The sequence below is a fragment of the Ochlerotatus camptorhynchus genome, unplaced genomic scaffold (genome assembly GCF_037179485.1).
Source record: "Ochlerotatus camptorhynchus isolate MF236.1 unplaced genomic scaffold, CSIRO-AGI_Acam_v1.1 ptg000188l, whole genome shotgun sequence".
NCBI classification, from domain to species: domain Eukaryota; kingdom Metazoa; phylum Arthropoda; class Insecta; order Diptera; family Culicidae; genus Ochlerotatus; species Ochlerotatus camptorhynchus.
In genome coordinates, this window is record NW_027040678.1 from 92,964 (window position 1) to 112,552 (window position 19,589).

The 19,589-nt window shown below is 43.6% G+C and overlaps 1 protein-coding gene across 1 annotated transcript; it reads left to right on the forward strand.

Annotated features, from left to right (window-relative positions):
* The first annotated feature begins 3,003 nt into the window (after positions 1 to 3,003).
* Positions 3,004 to 19,150, forward strand: LOC135702213 (uncharacterized). The gene is made up of 6 exons (XM_065223234.1): positions 3,004 to 3,021; positions 12,290 to 12,525; positions 13,843 to 13,867; positions 17,660 to 17,668; positions 18,590 to 18,935; positions 19,005 to 19,150. Exons 1-6 carry the CDS (start codon positions 3,004 to 3,006, stop codon positions 19,148 to 19,150), a joined length of 780 nt encoding a protein of 259 aa, XP_065079306.1.
* Positions 19,151 to 19,589: the final 439 nt, after the last annotated feature.

A 19,589-nucleotide genomic window follows, 5' to 3' on the forward strand; every position in this document is an offset into this window, starting at 1 on the left:
TTTGAGATCCTTCTTCTTGGCATAAACCATTCTGACGTCGAAAACCTTCGAGAACTTCTTGCCCGGAATCATCACCTTCAGCAGTTCCTCTTCCAGATTGAGCAGTAAGGTGTAGTGCTTCTGAATCATTTCCGTCGGATTGACCAGCGTTCAGACGACATTGGAGTAGTTGCACTTGTAACGCTCACCCAGAGCACAGATGATAGATCCAAAGTGTAGATAGTTCTTGTCGCTGAATGCACTGAACTTCAAGCTGTAATTGCCACCCGACTGGATAAGCGCCGGGTAGCACATGTCGAACTAGTTGGTATCCACACCGGAGACATACCTCGACACCCTCCGACAGTTTGACATGTTTTACTTTCTGATCAGAATCCATAATCTCCATGACGTGATCCTTGAGGTACTTGTTGAATACATCTACCGTCTGATGGTGATAACCTCGGAGTCCTCCTTGGAGGGCATGATATACGCGATTGGTTCGCTGATGTCCACCGTGTCGAAACTCTTGTTCTTGATGAAGGCTCGCCACCCGGAAAGCTTTCCTTGGAGAAGACGCCCAACGTTTTGCCATCCTTGGATCCCTTTGTCCAGCAGCTTTTCAAAATTGGCCTTGCCTTTGTCGTTCTTTTCCCGAACCAACAGTTTCACCGGCGGAATGCCATCCTTACCGTCCTTCTCGATCTGCTTCAGGAAATTGACCTTCTTCTTGCTGGTCAGCAAAAGATTGACTTTTCGCACAGCACCGTAATCGTATCGACCAGCTCGTATCCCAGCACGCAGGTCTTCAACGAGGTTGATTTGCTGTAGATGGTTTCCTCGTCTACGCCGACCACCGTCAGAATGCAATCCACCTTCTGCAGCGAATCATCATGGGAAAACTCTGGTTCCTTCCAGCTGGTGTAGAGGTGTTTTATTCGTCGGTAAATGAAATCCTTATCGAGAACGATATTCGACATTTTTGGAGCCGTTGCGATTGCAAACCTAAACATTCAAGCTGTCAGAAATACTGGGTTGCCAAATATACCATACTATTTTTTTGAAATATCACAATTTGCTCTATGCCCAGCACTTCCGGCACAATCGGCAAACCAGCGGTACACTTGCGGCACACTGAGAAAAATGTTGACCTAAGATTGGTGTGCGGAGTGACCTACCCCTTGGCAATACACGCTTTTTCAGACATTCTTTGATGTAAACTTGGGATGTCATCGTCGAGGATGTGATGAATGGTTCCGTTTTCAGGCCACACCTGCAAATCATGGCCTTCTTCGCGAACTTGTCGGCAAACACGAACTTGAATCTTCCCGGCACATGCCCACGTCCAGTCGCGATGTAAAAACTTTGACCGGGAAGCTGCTTAACATCGAGTTTGACGTATGTTTCGTCATAGATCAAAGTGCAGCCCTTGTGTTTTGTCAAAACACGGTCGTGCAAGAGCCTTGCACGCTTTTTTGGCCACGGAATTCGGCTTCATGTGCCGGTTCGGATGTTTACTGGCTTTGTACGACTTGTATCCTTCCCTGGCAAGGATGTTCCGCACCGTTTGAAAGTTGGCGTTGTATCTTCTGGCCACATCTCGGATCGAAATACCGGGGTTGGATTTAACGCACCTAAACACCTTGCTACGCAGCTGACGATCCCTGGCTCTAGTTTTTTCGTAGGTCCACTGATTCCTTTCTACACTCAGGGTTTCTTTGTAGGTTTTGAGCACTCGACAAACTGTTGTTTTCGGCATCTTCAGCACTTTAGCCAGCTTGGAACCGGACCACTCCGGATTTTCCAAGAGTTTGTTCACAATATTTCTGCTTCTTTCGAGTTCCATTTGACGTTCTTTCTGAACGCGATCGACTACTTTGAGCAAACTTGCACCAGTTGTTCTCCAGAGAAGTGTAAGCAAACCACTGTCAAAGATTTTCGATTCCCAACTGCTAGTGCTAGCGGTGCGCGAGGGGCGCACCAATTTTCTTTTAGTCAGCTTTTATGTCAAACCATTCGAGTAATCGGGATACTGTTGTCATACAACACGCGCCATCTACTCTTCAGTTAAATCGTTTATTCCCTCAGAATTGTTGATCTTTAATTGCACTAACAGTGTTCATACGATTCATTTCGCCTTTTATCTTTGTAGTATTATAAAGTGACAATATTACGAAGTAGTTCAATTGGATAAACAACACGACCATATTTAACTGAGAATCGAAGAAATTAGCAGGAGTTACGAGTATCAAACGTAAACCATTTTTTCCGATCGTTTACCATAAAACCTTGTATTAGACGGCGAACTACAAGTGTTATTTAGCTCCGGGCGAATGACTGGCAGATCCTCAGAGCCCTTTGTGGGCCCCAGACATGAACTATGGTGGCAGACTACCTGATTAGATGAGAAGTGAAGACTAAATGGGTACTATGGTGTTACTACTACGACGCAAAAGTAACAATGATGGGTTGGATACTAACATCAATCGGAAACCAGATCCACCTCTTTGCAATCCATTTAGGCTGGAACAGTGGTCGCGTCCCGTGAAGGACAAGGTTCGCGTTACCTACATCACACCACATCCAAACACGTTTTCGAAAAGCTAATGAATGTTACGTTATCTACCTCATCATTCGTTAAATACTGGGCAAGGAACAGTGTACGATCCGGGCTCCACAAACGTTGAAGAAAACGAGATCCTTAAGTACTAGCACCCCCAAATGTGTACACACTATTCGGAGAACAAGAAAACATCTGAATGGTCATTTACAGAACACTCCGTTGTTGATATTATCCGTTCAAGGCACGGTCTTGCCAGAGTACGTGTACTTTGTGCTATTGCGAATTCCTGTCAGTATCTACTACTGTGGCGCATGACGGAGAAAAGTGCAACAACCATTGCTTCCACTACATGAACGGATATGCAGTAACATTTCGTGATTGTCCAAAATACAAATCTGAGGTAAACGTAATTCGTATCAAAGTTGACCAAGGAGTTTTTTCCCCCAAAGCTAGGTGCTATGATGAGTGTGGTAGATATAGTAGGTGTGAAATAATAATGCTTAAAAAAAATGAAAATTAAGTCAAGTAATGAAACGCTTAATTTGAGTAAACCCAAATAAGCGTGAATGTAAATAAAATCTAATTATCATTGCTTTGTGAGGGCAAATCCCGAGACAGCTATCAGCGCTGTGTAAAAGGGGGAACATTCTTTGGGTATAAATATGGGCTACCTAAGCTTGCAGAAGTCATTCTTGTGACGAACGTTGAAGACGACGGACGAGCAGCAGCAGCAGCAGCCGCAGTAGCAGCAGCAGTAGCAGCAGCAGTAGCAGCAGCAGCAGGAACAGCATCAGCTGCAGTGAAGCATAGCAGCCGAGATTCGTGTAGCCGTGACCGAGGCTGGAAACCTCGGTCCGGTCACGACAATGAGGAATGAGAAAGAGGACTTTTGCCAACGTTGGTCAATATCGCCTCACTAATGACCGACTAATTGCCTTCCTGCAGAACCAGGTATCTGCTTTAACGAAAGAGATAACAGCATTGAAATACCATCCAAAAAAATACTGCATCAACCAGAAAATACGACCTCCGAAATCGCAGCAAAAGTGGGAAACGTCATATGGGGATATCCCCAACAGACGACAACACTCGGGGTAAGCGATTTACAACCCAACCATCCGGAAGTAGCGAAACAATCGAGTATGACGAATGATGAATGATAGACCAAGAACCCTTACCTTACCTTACCAATCAGGCTAAGGCCTTGTTGTCCTCTGCTGTCCTAAGAAGTCGTCTCCACTCTACTCGATCCATGGCCACACTTCGCCAGCCTCGTAGTCTGCGAAGGGTCCGCAGGTCGCCTTCTACTTGGTCGATCCACCTTGCCCGCTGGGTGCTTCTTCTTCTTGTTCTTGTTGGATCGCTTTCTGGAACCATTTTCACTGGGTCGTCATGTGGAATTCTTACGACGTGCCCAGCCCACCGTAGGCGTCCAATTTTTGCAATAAGGACGATGGATGGTTCACCCAGCAGCTGGTTCAATTCGTGGTTCATTCACCTCCTCCACGTTTCGTCATCCATCTGCACTCCACCGTAGATGGTATGCAACAACTTCCGTTCTAAAACACCACGAGCATTGTCCACGTCCCGTGGCCGTAGAGAACCACCGGACTAATCAATAATAGTCAACTTCGTACGGCGACGAATTTTATCCGACCGGAGTGTCCTCAGGAGTCCAAATTAGACACGATTGCCATAATGCGTGAGCCCAAATACACGAACTCGTCAACCATCTCGATTTCATCACCGTCAATCTGAACTCGGGGTGGGAGGCTAACATTGTCTTCCCTAGAACCTCTTCCTTTCATGTATGTTGTCTTTGATACGTTGATGGCAGGTCCAATCCACCTAGCTTCAGCCTTCAGTCTGATGTACGTTTCCGCCATCGTCTCAAAGTTCCGTGCCATGATGTCGATGTCATCGGCGAAGCCAAGAAGCTGGATGGACTTCCTGAAGATCGTGCCACTCGTGTCTATCCCAGCTCTTCTGATCACTCCTTCTAACGCGATGTTGAATAGCAGACACTAAAGTTCATCACCTTGCCGTAGCCCCCTTCGAGATTCAAAGGGACTCGAGAGTGTCCCCGATACTCGAACAACGCACATTACTCGATCCATCGTCACCTTGACCAATCGTATCAGTTTATCTGGAAGTCCGTAGTCGTGCATAATCTACCATAGCTGATCTCGATCGATTTGAAATTGATGGACAAATGATTTCTGCAGAACCTGCCGCATCGCGAAAATTTGGTCCGTGGTAGCGCGGGCATCCATGAATTCCGCCTCACGAACTCTCTTGCAAATGGAGACAGGTGGCGGCATAGAATTTGGGAGAGTACCTTGTAGGCGGCCCTCAGCAGTGTGATCGCGCGGTAGTTACAGCAATCCAACTTGTCGCCCTTTTTGTATATTGGGAATACGACACCTTCCATCCACTTCTCCGGTAGTATCTCCTCCTTCCAAATCTTGGCAATTACCCAGTGCAGTGCTCTAGGGACCGGTAGCCTGTCGTCTTCTGCGCGTGCTCCAAGGTCTGTTGCCGTGCCACCTTCGTTTTCTGCTGCTTCACCGTTGAGGTGCTCGTCATAGTACTGCTTCTACCTCTCAATCTCGTTCGTGAGAAGGTTACCGTACAGGTTGTTGCCCATATCGGCTTGCGGCACGTAGCCTTTGCGCGAACCTAGAACTCAACAACGATTATTTTTTTCGAAACACTCTATTGCTAACCCTGCAACGAACATGGAACTGATAACGACTGAACAGCAGCTACCAGCTGACGCCTATCTAGACAATTGCAACGCTCTCATGGACCATTATTCAGGACAACTGTTGAGACCTTGAACCACTCGATCCAGTCGCGCTAGCTGTTTCCCGCCATCAAAGTCGTTCTATTTCCTGCCATCAGAGTCGTTCTGGCCCTGCGGTCGAGTTCGGTGGTAGGGTCTCCCAAGCATCGTCTTCAGGCAAGTATGCATACATTAGTTACAGTCATTTGCCTGATCAGTTTCCGTGTTCCAGTGCAACGCTTCAAGCACCTGCCGGCTGTTTCCAGTTGAGAAGCACTTCTGATACGGCTCATTCACAACATCCGCTTTACTGTTCGACCAATCCTAATTCATCTCCAGGACGCACAATAGACCGCTCTTTGGAAGCTCCTGGTTACTCCAGCCCAGTCGTGCCGATTCCCGCCAGCGTTCAACATAGTCGTCCTGGACCTGTGGCTGGATATGAATCAGGAGTCTTCCACCTTGCCTCTACAAGCAAGTACAATCAATATATTAACTATTCACTGCCTGATGCCGATCAAATTTTCAGCAATTCTAACTATGTTAGTCATTGTGATGATGCCTCTGTAACTCCTAATCCTGGAAACCCGGAACGCGCCGTAGAAAGCCCCATGGAAGCCCCTAATCCCTCCGTCTCAGTCCTGCCATCAGCAGCCTTCGTTCATCATAGTCGTTCCAGACCTGCAGTCGGATGCGGAGAGGGGGTCTTCCAACCCACTGACTATGGCGAGTATCCAATGAGACTTGATGATGGTCAGTTATTGCCTGATGTATCTGCGATTTCCAGGGAGAGCAGTCGTTCGATTCCTTGCCGCAAGCAAAACGTCGTGATCTTCTACCAAAACGCCGGTGGAATGAATTCTGATGTTGAAGAGTACCGCCTAGCTGTATCGGATCGTTGCTACGATATTATTGTCCTATGCGAAACGTCGCTCGATTATCGAACGCTTTCCAGTCAAGTCTTCGGTCCTGACTACGAGGTCTTTCGTTGCGATCGGAATTCTAACAACAGCCGTAAATCTACTGGTGGAGGTGTCATTGTAGCTGTCCGTGGCGGGTTGGAGGCAAAGGCCATCGAGAACGATTCATGGAACTAAGTGGAGCAGGTTTGGACAGCCATCAATCTGGGTGATCGCACACTATGTCTATGCGCTCTGTACATTTCACCTGATCGAGTCCGTGACAATGAATTCATCGATACTCACTGTCGGTCAGTTTTCACAGTTGTCGAAAGTTCCACTCCAGTTGATGAGATATACATTTTTGGTGACTTCAATCTGCCAGGCGTTTCGTGGAGTCCATCTCATAGCGGATTCCTGTATCCAGATCCTGATAGCTCTACATTTCACGTAGGAGCTATTAGCCTTCTCGACAACCACAGCGCAGCGACGCTTTCTCAAATTAACCATGTAGTTAACGAAAATGGTCGTAGTTTGGACCTCTGCTTTGTGAGCACACAGGACAGGGCTCCATCAATTTCCTCGGCTCCTTGTGCACTAACTAAGCTAGTTCCACATCACCCTCCTCTAATTGTCACTGTTGAGGATAAACTCGTGCGTGATTTCGGCGACTATACTGCTACGGTTTCTTATGAATTCCGTAAAGCTGACCACCGTAGGATCATAGATGTGTTGTCTAGCATGGTATGGGAGAACATCCTTGATCCAGATGACGTTGAGGCTGCAGTGCAAACCTTTTCACATGTCTTGGCATATGTCATTGACAGACACGTCCCGAAAAGAACTCACCACAAAGCGTCTCACCCTCCCTGGCAGACGAGAGAGCTACGTAGGTTGAAGTCAATCAAGAGAGCAGCATTGAGAAGATTTACGAAGTATCGCACGCTTCCTCTGAAACTACATTATGTGAGGCTGAATCACATGTACCAGCGAGTCAGTCGTGAATGCTTTTCAAGTTTCCAACGAGGCATCCAGCGCAAACTTAAGCTACACCCGAAATCCTTTTGGAACTACGTGAACGAGCAACGCAGGGAATCCGGCCTACCATCGTCTATGGAATTCAACGGAGAAGTTGCTGCCAATGTTCAGGATATATGCCACCTTTTTTCCGAAAAGTTTGCCAGTGTATTCACTAATGAGACACTAACTGACGACCATATTAAACTGGCTGCCAGTAACGTTTCAGTAAATGATCAAACGCTGGATGCAATTGATGTTAATGCAGAGATGATTTCTAAGGCCGCGACTCTGCTCAAGTCATCCTTCAATCCTGGACCTGATGGAGTTCCATCTGTATTTTTGAAGAGACATATTGCTAGCTTGTTAATTCCGCTTCTTCGCCTGTTCCGAATGTCTCTCTCAGGTGGCATTTTTCCATCTTGCTGGAAATTTGCGCACATGTTTCCCGTCCACAAAAAAGGAAGGAAACGAGCTGTGGATAACTATCGAGGAATTACATCGTTAAGTGCCGTTTCGAAGCTATTCGAGCTAGTTATTATGGAACCGTTGCTGTCCCATTGCAAGCAGTATTTGAGTGCTGATCAACATGGGTTTACTGTCGGCCGCTCTACAACTACCAATCTGCTGTGTCTCACATCGTATATAACCGAAAGCATGTCGGATCGGGTTCAAACGGACGTTATTTATTCAGACCTATCCGCAGCATTTGACAAGTTGAACCATGCTATTGCGATTGCTAAACTCGGCAGACTCGGTGTATGCGGTAATCTTCTGAGTTGGTTTCGATCATATCTTACCGGTCGGCAACTAAAAGTTGCCATAGGAGATTGCAGATCAGCTAGCTTCTTCGCCACATCAGGGAAGCCACATGGGACCGTTAATTTTTATACTGTACTTCAACGACGTGCATCTGGTCATCGAAGCTCCTCGGTTATCATATGCAGATGACCTCAAAATCTTCTTACGAATCTGTTCCATTGCTGACTGTCACTTTCTTCAACGTCAACTGAATGTATTCGCTAGTTGGTGCAGGTTAAACAGAATGGTAGTGAACCCAGCCAAATGCTCCGCTATTACGTTCTCACGAAAACAACAACCGATAATATTTAGCTTTGACCTGCTTGGCTCGACAATCGAACGCGTGAATCAGGTGAAAGACTTGGGTGTGATCTTGGATTCGCAGTTTTCATTCAAGCAACACATTGCATATGTTGTTGATAAGGCGTCAAGAACTTTAGGGTTCATTTTTAGGATAGCTAAAAACTTCACTGATATCTACTGTCTAATCTATTGTTCGCTTGTTCGATCGACGCTTGAGTATTGTTAAGCGGTTTGGAACCCAAACTACAACAACGGTGCCGAGAGAATTGAATCTGTTCAACGTCGCTTTCTTCGTTTTGCCTTGAGTAGATTGCCTTGGAATGATCCGTTGCGATTACCAAGTTACGAAAGCCGTTGTTCACTTATCGACCTAAAACTTCTCCGGACTAGAAGAGACACAAGCAGAGCCCTAACCGTGGCTGATATCGTACAAGGAAGGACAGATTGTGAGGCTATCCTGAGGCAAATTGACCTGAATGTTCAACCCCGACCGCTTCGTAATAACCTTATGCTAAGACTGCCTCTACGTCGCACAAATTATGGAGCGTACGGTGCGATTTGCGGACTGCAGAGAACATTCAACAGAGTTGCATCTGTTTTCGACTTTCATCTCTCCCGTGATGCGCTTCGTCGAAAGTTTTCTTCTGTTTTTCGCCGGCAGGAGTTAAGATATTGACTATAAGATATACGTTTTTTTATGTTTTTTTTTTATGTCATGACCATGCTTGAATGTATTTTTTTTACCATAGTTGATAAGGTTAAAATCATTGGGGCTTCATCCAGCCTGTTGATGTAAAACAACAATAAACCGCTTAACAGCTAAAAGCCCACCCTGTTTCCAGTCTGGAAAGAGAGGCGATCCTAGACATCACAACCCGAGTTGTTGATCATCAAACTTACAGCTCAGCCGCCGCTGAATCGAATAAAACTACGTTAAACTGAAAAACTACGTGAAACATCAAACTCCCTTGCGGAATGCTGATTTCCGAATATCACCAATGGATAATCAACCACTTGGAATACATATTCAACATCTTCTGATGCGCGAAGCGCAAGGTCTTCCACGTCGACCCTGATCAGGGATGTTCCGGATTTATCCGATGAGCTTCTTGCGGCAGTCGACGTGGACCGCTACAACTCTCGGGCAAGTAACATACCATCTAATTCAGCCTTCAGTCCTATCCATCCTGCTCCCCTGTCACGCGTTTCAGAAATTCAACATATCACAGGGAGACGCAACCCAACAAACAATTGCCTATTGAAGAAACGACTTCTTGGCGATTTTATTCCACTTGATGCTTAAATAATAATGCTTGTACGATTTTTAATAATAACTTCTGTTCAGGCTTTGTTCACACAAATCTGGAGAATTTGTTCAACCACAACATCGAAATATGTGGTGTTCAATAAGGTATGTCGAGAAGCTTTTATTCGACTTACAAAAGTTGTAACAGAGCTTATTCGATCAAATTTTTGATTATTCAGCGTCTATTAGACATCATTACTTCCTTAGACAGCGATGGTTTAAAGGTGTATTTTTATAGACGCTTCCCAAGTAACAATAGCATGTTTAAGTAACATGTCTGTGGCAATAGAGTTCAGCTACTTCTTGAATAACTGCTGTTTAATTTTCGCGCACAACTTCTGTTCATCTTTTATTCACCCAATTTTGGAGTATTTGTTCATCTTTAAGCATCCCACTTAGATAATCTAAACAATTCATAAGCCTTAGTAGAGCTAATAACCAGATCTAATATAACACCGACATCTCCTTCGTAACATTTGTTCAATATGTGTTCAGCATTACGATTCACATTAGTAGCACAGTTTAGTTTTTCCTTGTTGATTTATGTTCACGATGAAATCATTCTTCATCATCAATTAGACATATTTCAAATGTTGTGCTTTCGTTTGTTGAACTTTTATTCAACATTATTAAAAATCAAATAATTTGTTTTATCTCTTGTATGATTTTTATACAACACAAACTTATCCATTTGGATGCATATGTATATATAATTATTGTTACAGATCAGGCATGGAAAATCATTTGCATTCATTTCGTACATTCATTTACATTCATTTGCTCCTAACTTTTTTCATGAACAGAATTCCGCAAAATAATGTATCGAACTTTTGTAGGTTTTGTTATTAGCTACAACTTTTGCTAACATTTCAAATCTGTATCTCTTATGCATGACGAACCAGAGCAAACAGAATCCACTACTGTTTTTCAGTGAATGTATTTTACATTCACTGAAAAACAGTAACAAGTTCTGCCGGCTCTAGTTCGTGATGCATAAGATATACAGATTTGAGTTATGAGCTTAACTTGTAGTTAATAATAAAATCTAAAAAAGCTCTATACATCATTTTCCGGAATGCTGTTGATGAAAAAAGTTAGAGGCAAATGAATGTAAATGAATGTATGAAATGAATGCAAATGATTTTCCATGCCTGTAACAGATCAACATTAACACAAAGACGTGAGATACATTTATGTTTATAAAGTAACAAAATTTGAACCCAGCACCTTTGAATCCTCAGCTGCGTGTCTTTCCATCCGTGCTATCCTGTAATTGATTATATCACCAACAAATCCCCTATATAAGCTAAATGTTCCATGTTGAATAATAGCAGGGTTTCTCCTTGAATTCAGCAATACTTTTTATTCTATTTATAGGATTGCTTATTAATAAGCAACATTATAGCTTAATAACACCTTTTAGATATTGTTATTGAGCTTATGTATTATCAAGCCCAACAAAAACTGTGCTGATATTTGTTGGATTTTACTACGTGCATCAACGACAACATTCAAGGGCATGTTGAACAGAAGATGAATAAAATTTATAACAATGGTTTTCAGTACTATCTGGTTGCACTGCTCTGCTTTCTAATTTGACATTTTGACTTGTCAGCATCATTTCAGTTACAGGTTTGCACAAGATGAGTTCGCCTAAAATCGCGTGAAAAATTTGACTGTTTTGTGTGGTGTAGAGAACTGCTGGCTAATAAAATGAACCAAAACAAAGGTAAATAGTTTTAATATAAACAAAATACCCACTGTAATAAGTTATTCTACGTGACTACTTTGTTGTCGTCCAAACGAAGGAAGCCGGAAAACCTGTCTTAACCGTGGTTCCACATCAGTGGGTGAGCGATGGGTTCCTTATGTGGCCGGGCAAACATGCAAATGTTCTCCGGAAGAAAGTCACTAGTCAACCAAGATTCCATGCACTGTGAAAAGGCGTTATATACCGACGTTTGCTGAAGCGGAACTAGAAGCAGCCGATCTTTCAGGCCAATCAACAGAAGCCTCAGATGCAGCACCCAGAACTAAAAAGAAGAAAACTACTCAGTTGAAGTCGCTTTGATTTCAATTATTTGGTTGAAGGTAAATATTTGTTTGGATTTTATTTATTCCATGTGACTTACTCTACAGTTTTATTTTAGGAAATGGTGGGTCTCGTAATGCGATCAATCGTTCTCCTCGACAACCTGCAGCAGACGTACTGACGAATCAAAGTACAGTGGACGTAGGACAATCCCAAGAAATGGTCTTTTGTCATCCGGATCTAAGCTTGGTGATGTCAACATCGCAAAATCATGCAATTCATGATGCACAGCAGCTTCCGCAATTGTTATATCAAACGGTTGGCAATCCCTCTCCTGTCGACAACTTGAATTTTACTATTCAATCACCTCCAAAATCTCTTCAGGATATTGCACCGATTACTGATGGCGTAGATTCATCATCAAGAGACTACGTAATTATTCAGGAGGTAAGCTTTAACGAATATTTTCTTGCTTTAAAAGAACAGTTATGTACATTTGTATGAAATATTAATTTTTTTTGAACTCTTTGTTGTTGACTATTCATGAGTAAATCGTTTATTATGAAATAATTATTCATAAATGATTTTCTTGTTTATTTTTCAGCCTGCTATTGATGGAAACAAGATTGTTGAAGACATTTCGAAGATAATCGATAGTGCATGTGAAAAGGTGATCGAGACAGTAACCTCAAAGGTCGGTTCAATGTTGGCAGGATTGAAAGGTGACATGGACGTGAAGTTAGCTGCAGCGCTGCGGATGCAAACTATAAACCAGCACGTAGAAGACGACTTTACATTTTCTCCTGTATCCTCCATCCTGGGAATTCAAGCACTTAGTAAGTACTCTTTTTTTTTTTTTTAATTAATTGCTTTATTTGTACAGGCTCAATCGAATAAACTTTACAGAGCCGAGTTATCATTTTTGTTATACATTATTGATTTCTTATATTTAAAGTTAAAGGAGCTGGACCGGATACTCGCGGTTGTCTCGAGGTTAGTGGGGATTTACATTTTTTTTTGATGGGAAAAGGGAGAGGGAGGTTTGAAATGTGGTTTACGATACAAATATTTAATTAATCCTAAAACATGAACTAATTTCTATTCATCTTGAAAACAAACATAAAAAAAACCCACACGTACAAAATACAAACTAAACACAAGGTTAATAAAACTTACAATCTAATGTTAATATTCTTAAAGTAAACATATATGAGTTTCATAAACTCTAGATCGCGTCTAGCCAAAATATCCCGAACTGGAACATTAGGTTGTCTACCTCGAGCCCGAAGGGAATCGTACAGTTCAGATCTGACTCCGCGATGCTCAGCACAAGACCAAATAATGTGATCTGCGTCCTGGTAACCTTGTCCACATTCACAGAGACTGCTGTCCTTCAGCCCAACACGGAACAAGTGAGCGTTTAACGAATAGTGATTGGACATGAGGCGAGACATCATACGAATGAAGTCTCGACCCACATCCAACCCCTTGAACCAAGAACTCTTCGACACCTTAGGGATGATCGAATATAGCCATCGTCCCAAACTCCCTTCACTCCACTTATTCTGCCAGCTGACGAGTGACTGTTGACGATAAATGAAGAAAAATTCATCGTAGGCGATTTGTCGATCGTAAATATCGCCTTCCATAGCGCCCACCTTAGCAAGTGAGTCAGCCATCTCATTGCCCGGAATCGAGCAATGGGATGGGACCCATGCAAAGGTGATGACAAAAGATCTTAAAGATAAAGCACTTAGAAACTCTCGTATTTTCATGAGAAAATACGAGGAGTGCTTTACCGGCCTCATAGAGCGAATAGCCTCGACAGAACTGAGACTATCCGTAAAAATAAAATAATGATCTGGTGCAAGTGAGGCGATCGTTTCTAGCGTATAATGTATTGCCGCCAGCTCAGCAACATATACGGAACAAGGGGCTTGAAGCATTCGAGAGGCGCTATGAAATTCGTTAAAAATACCAAAACCAGCGGACGACTCTATTAGTGATCCATCTGTGAAGAACGATCTTGCGGAATCAACTTGGCCAAACTTTGCAGCGTAAATTGACGGAACAATCATGGAACGATGATGTTCTGGGATCCCACGAATCTCCCGCGTCATAGATAAATCAAAACTAACTGAATTGCCGAAGTCGGAGGAGCATACACGATGAGGATTATGCTGTGAAGGACTGACATCCTGTGTTATGTACACGTAGTACAATGACATAAAACGAGTTTGAGGGTTCAGCTCAAGAAGCTTTTCAAAGTTTTCGATTACCAGTGGGTTCATAACTTCGCAACGGGTGAGGAGCCTGAGGGACAATTCCGAGAACCGATCCGGTAGTGGCAACATGCCCGCCAACACTTCTAGACTCATCGTATGAGTCGAGTGCATGCATCCTAACGCGATACGAAGACAACGATACTGGATCCGTTCCAGTTTGATGATGTGAGTTTTAGCCGCCGACTGGAAACAAAAACTACCGTATTCTAAAACCGATAAAATCGTTGTCCGGTACAACGTTAGAAGATCTTGCGGATGGGCTCCCCACCACGTTCCGGTAATTGTTCGGAGAAAATTGATCCTTTGTTGGCATTTTCGTCTCAGATACTCAATGTGGGATCTCCAGGTGCATTTTGAATCGAACCAGACCCCAAGATATTTGAAGGACATAGAATGAGTGATCGGTTTACCCAAAAGTTGAAGCTTTGGTTGTGCTGGGCTATGCTTCCTAGAAAAAACGACCAACTCAGTTTTCTCCGTGGAGAATTCGATACCTAGCTGAATAGCCCAAGTAGACAAATTGTCTAAGGTATCCTGTAAGGGTCCTTGCAGGTCGACCCCTTTGGGCCCTGTCATAGACACTACGCCGTCATCTGCAAGTTGTCTCAACGTGCAGTTGTCACTTAGACAATTGTCAATTTCTCTGACGTAGAAATTATACAAAAGGGGGCTTAAGCATGAGCCCTGGGGGAGACCCATGTAACTAAATCGAGAAGCTGTAGAGTTTCCATGAGAAAAGCTCATATGTTTCTCTGACAGCAAATTGTACAAAAAGTTATTGATTAATGGAGAAAGGCCACAAGCGTGGAGTTTGTCTGAAAGGACTTCAACCGATACTGAATCAAAAGCCCCCTTAATATCCAAGAACACAGAAGCCATTTGCTCTTTTTTAGCAAAAGCCAACTGAATTTCTGTGGAAAGCAACGCGAGACAGTCGTTCGTTCCCTTGCCCCTACGGAATCCAAATTGAGTATCTGAGAGTAGGTGGTTCGTCTCAACCCATTTGTCCAAGCGAAAAAGGATCATTTTCTCCAACAATTTTCGAATGCACGATAACATCGCGATGGGACGATACGAGTTATGATCTGAAGCGGGTTTTCCAGGCTTTTTAATGGCTATAACTCTCACTTGCCTCCAATCATCCGGAACAATATTGAGCTCCAGGAACTGACAAAACAAGTTCAACATGCGCCTCTTAGCGACGTCTGGGAGGTTCTTCAACAAGTTGAACTTGATTCTATCAGCCCCCGGAGCCGAATTGCCACACGAAAGGAGCGCGAGTGAGAGTTCCAGCATTGAAAAAGGCTGGCTGATCTCGTCTACAGAATTCATCGTTTCGCGAGGAATCATCTGTGCCGGCACGGAATCAGGACATACTTTTCGCGCGAACTTGAGAATCCAACGATCTGAGTACTCCTCGCTCTCGTTGTTCGAAGACCGGTTACGCATCCTTCGCGCCGCGTTCCAAAGCGTATTCATCGACGTTTCGCGCGATAATCCGTCCACGAAATGCCGCCAGTATCCGCGTTTCTTGGCTTTGATGAGGCTCTTGAGTTCGCGTTCAAGAGCCGAGTACGCTTCGAAATACACGGGTGTTCCACGTTTCCGGAAAAGCTTAAACGCGTCGGACTTTTTACGATAAACCTCAGTGCATTGGTGGTCCCACCAAGGGGAAGGAGGTTTCCTACGAAAAGACGTTCCAGGAACCGGCCGAGTTTGAGCTCGAAGCGCGCTGTCCAAGATCAGATTGGAGAGGAAGTTATATTCCTCCAACGGTGGAAGCCCTTCTACCGACGACACGGCTTCCTCTATCGCGGTCTTGAACGTTGTCCAATCGATATTACGGGTGAGGTCGTACGCGACGTTAACGGATTCCGACGGATTGAACCCACTGGCAATCGAAATTTTGATCGGCAAGTGATCACTACCGTGGGGATCCTGGATCACATTCCACGTGCAATCCAACGATAATGAGTTAGAGCAAAGTGTGAGGTCTAATTTACTTCCATTCGAAGATGGTCCAGCCAAACGTGTTACTTCTCCATTGTTAAGAATTGTCATATTGAAGTTATCACAGAGGTCATATATAAAAGTAGAACGGTTGTCATCATACAGTTCCCCCCAGCCTGTACCGTGGGAATTAAAATCTCCCATAATCAACCGTGGAGCAGGAAGTACTGAACATATATCTGAAAGTTGTTTTCGATTAACAACGGCTCTAGGAGGAATATAAACAGAAGCAATACAAAGGCTCTTACCTTTAATAATAGCCTGACATGCGACAACTTCAATACCTGTAAATTGTGGAAGATTCACTCTATAGAAAGAATGGCACTTTTTGATCCCCAAAAGTACCCCTCCTCCACGCGAATCCTCACGATCCAGTCGAATAATGTTAAAATCATAAAAAGGAAGATCTATATCTGAAGAGAGCCAAGTTTCACAAAGAGCAAATGCATCACAATCATTATTGTGAACTAAAAACTTAAAAGAGTCTAATTTAGGAATAAGACTTCGACAATTCCACTGTAGAATAGTGATCAAATCCCCGACCTCGTTTGGAAAATTATCCATCGAAGGAAATGATTGCTGCAATGAGGGGCCACTTCAATGTCAATTGCTTCAAGAGGGTCTTCACAGTAGGAAGCATTGCCAGAACAATGCTTTTGAGAGGATCAGAAATATTCAGGTACTTGAGAATATCGTCCACAATTTTATCAAATGAGAACAACCCAGATGAAGAAGGGGCTTCTGTTCTTAAAAATGGGACATCAGGGGTTTTGGATGTCCCCGGGAGAGGTGGAAAATCCTGGGTATAGTCAGTTCTTCTGAATCCAGGAGGAGTAGAAACTTCCTTTTTTCCACCACTCCTTGATTTGGGCAAGCTGATTTGGGGTTCTTCATTCTCAACTTTCCGCGAACGGATGCGTTTTCGTTTCCGTGCTGAAAAACGGAAAGAAGTTCCCTCCTCAGCCAAGTCAGAGTCAGTCTCGTCATCTGACAAAAGAGAAAAGGGATTTTTGTCGTTGATCGATGGCGTGGCCGTCTTAAGCATTTCTGCAAAAGACTGCCGGGAACGTTCCTTAAGTGAGCGTTGTAATTTCTCCCCGCGTTGTTTGTACACCGGGCATGACGAGATACCATGAGGAGTTCCCTTACAGTACACGCATTTTGGTGCGGTAGCTGCACAGGTGTCATCCCCATGCTTCTCTCCGCATTTGGAACAGCGTGCCTTGCTGCCACAGTGGGAGGCCGTATGTCCCAACTGCTTACAGTTTTGGCAGTTCATGACCCGGGGAACGAACAAGCGCACAGGTAGTCGAAGTTTTCCCAGCTCGATGTAGTGAGGAAGGGCTGAACCAGAAAAGGTCACACGGAACGAGTCTGTGGGGGTAAAACTCTTTTTACCCTCGCTGACAGATACTGAGCCCAGTTTTTGGACATCCAGTATCTTCACCGGAGGAAGCAAACGGTTCTTGAAACGGCCAACCGCCTGCTTCTCCAAGATCTCGGGGGTCAGACTCGCTTCGGTGACCACACCTTCGATCTCCACATCACGAGCTGGGATGTAAACTCTGTACTCAAGCGTGAAGAGCTGGGAGGCAGCAATCTCGTTAGCCTGCTTCAGGTTAGAGACGGAGACACGAAGTTTATTGTGCCTAACCTTCGTGATTTCAGTCACGGCCGAGTATCGCTTCGTCAGATCATTAGTAATTTGCATTACATTCAAAGGCTTGTTTCTGGGCTGAAAGTAGACAACCCATGGGCCAGTCGAGTCATCTGGATAGGCTCGCGATCGGGGGTTTATCTGAGCCTGTCCTTTGCCAGACTGAGACGATGAACCAGGGAGAGATGACGTACGTTTTCGACCCTTCTTGCCATCGCGTGGCAAAGTGGTGTCATCTTCCGGCAAAACGTCCATTTCGTCTTGCGACAAAATGTCCATTTTGCCGTACTAGTGGGAGCGAAAAACGCTCTACCACTGAAACGATAATCACTCGGACACAATACACAAAAAAAAAACTACAAACACAGAACACAAACTTAAAATTTAACTGTGGGCGAAAGAGAGAAACAAGAACAAAAACTTATCTGATAATCCTATACTACTACCACCGAGCGTTTAAACGGCAGCAGCGGAGCGACGCGCAGCGTGGATGATCTTCGATCAGCGTGTGCGGGCGGTCTTCGTTGGTGTGTGCTTATGTGAGGGTCGGCACTCAGCTGAACACACGATGATAGATGAGCGGTGTAAATGCGGAAGCAGATGCTGACACTCGATGACGATGATCCGTGTGCAGGTATGCGTTACCACGCACCGATGGTGCGCAAAATGGTTGGCGAATTGGCAATCGTAAAAACAATTTTCCTTCCGATGATGCCGAAAACACACTTTCTTCTCAGAAAAAAAACTCACTTTTAGTTAATTATTTAGCTGGGAACTCTAAGCGAGAAAAAACTGACAATTTAAATCAAGCGAATAGCGAGAAAACTTCCAAAATAGCGGAGCGCGAACTAAGTCGACCGTACTTCTTGCTAGGACGCAGTGGAATGTGAGTAAGTACTCTTAATAGTGTTAATTGTTTACTGAATCTTATATTGTCATGCTTTTATTTTAGGCTCATCATATGAAGAAGATCGTGGGCTACACTCCTGATAATTGCAATGGACTGAATGTGTGCTATTCATTGATCGATAATTTTTTTGATCGTGACCTTATGCTTCATTGCTCGTGGAGTGGAGGAAGTCGAGGTCCAGCACCCAAATTTGCCATGAAATCCTGTTCCAATATTCTGAACACATTCTTCGAGATAGTGTATAGTGTTAATATTACATTTTCTAGAAGCTTGATGGAGCATTTCTTCAAGCAAATTACTCGCAATTCAAAAAGTCGTTGCAAGGCAAAAGGTTTGCGACAACCAACAGTCCATCGTAGAGGAAAGAAAGTGGCTTGTAAAGTTCAAGGTATAACACTATATTTTTAGTTTATAAAAATACTTATAAGAGTTTATACTTCTACAATATTTTATCTAGCTGATGAAAACAATGGTCACCAGAACAGAGAAGAACGATCGGAGTCCTTCAGCAGCTCCGAAACGGAACGTGAGGGAAGTGAAGATATAGGTGAAGGCTACTTAGGGGAACAGCAGGAAAGTGAGAAATTTCTTGGCTTTCCTTAGAGCTTTTCGGTTTCATGACGTTTTAGTACGCAGCATCGTTTGTTAAATGTTTATGGTTTTTTAAACACGTGTACTTATTTTTTTTTTACTTTTCGAGTTTAACCAAAGAGTTAATCTGATTTTAATAACTAAGGTTTTAAACATCCTTTCGATTGATTTAATTGAGTGGTCTGTCAAGATCTGTCTGTAGTCTCTGTACAACTTTTTCTAGTACAATAAATGAATGCATATGTTTCTTATCTGGTTACAATATTTTTTATTTAAATGATTCACTCGTCTATGCATGTTGATGTTTACTTAAATGTATGCAGCAATGGTACGAAAACAAAATATCCGTCTTTATAACTAAATACGACATACTTACAAACTATATCAGTCGAAAAGTACAGTTTTGGTTTTTTCAGCAAAGAGATATTTACTTTATAAATGTATAGGTTTG

Bases quoted from the DNA above. Each gene is read 5' to 3' on its own strand.
- LOC135702213 (XM_065223234.1), top strand. The intron at 12,526-13,842 runs GTACTCTTTTTT...CCGAAGTCGGAG, and splicing joins GGAATTCAAGCACTTAGTAA to GAGCATACACGATGAGGATT. The intron at 18,936-19,004 runs GTATAACACTAT...TATTTTATCTAG, and splicing joins AGTGGCTTGTAAAGTTCAAG to CTGATGAAAACAATGGTCAC.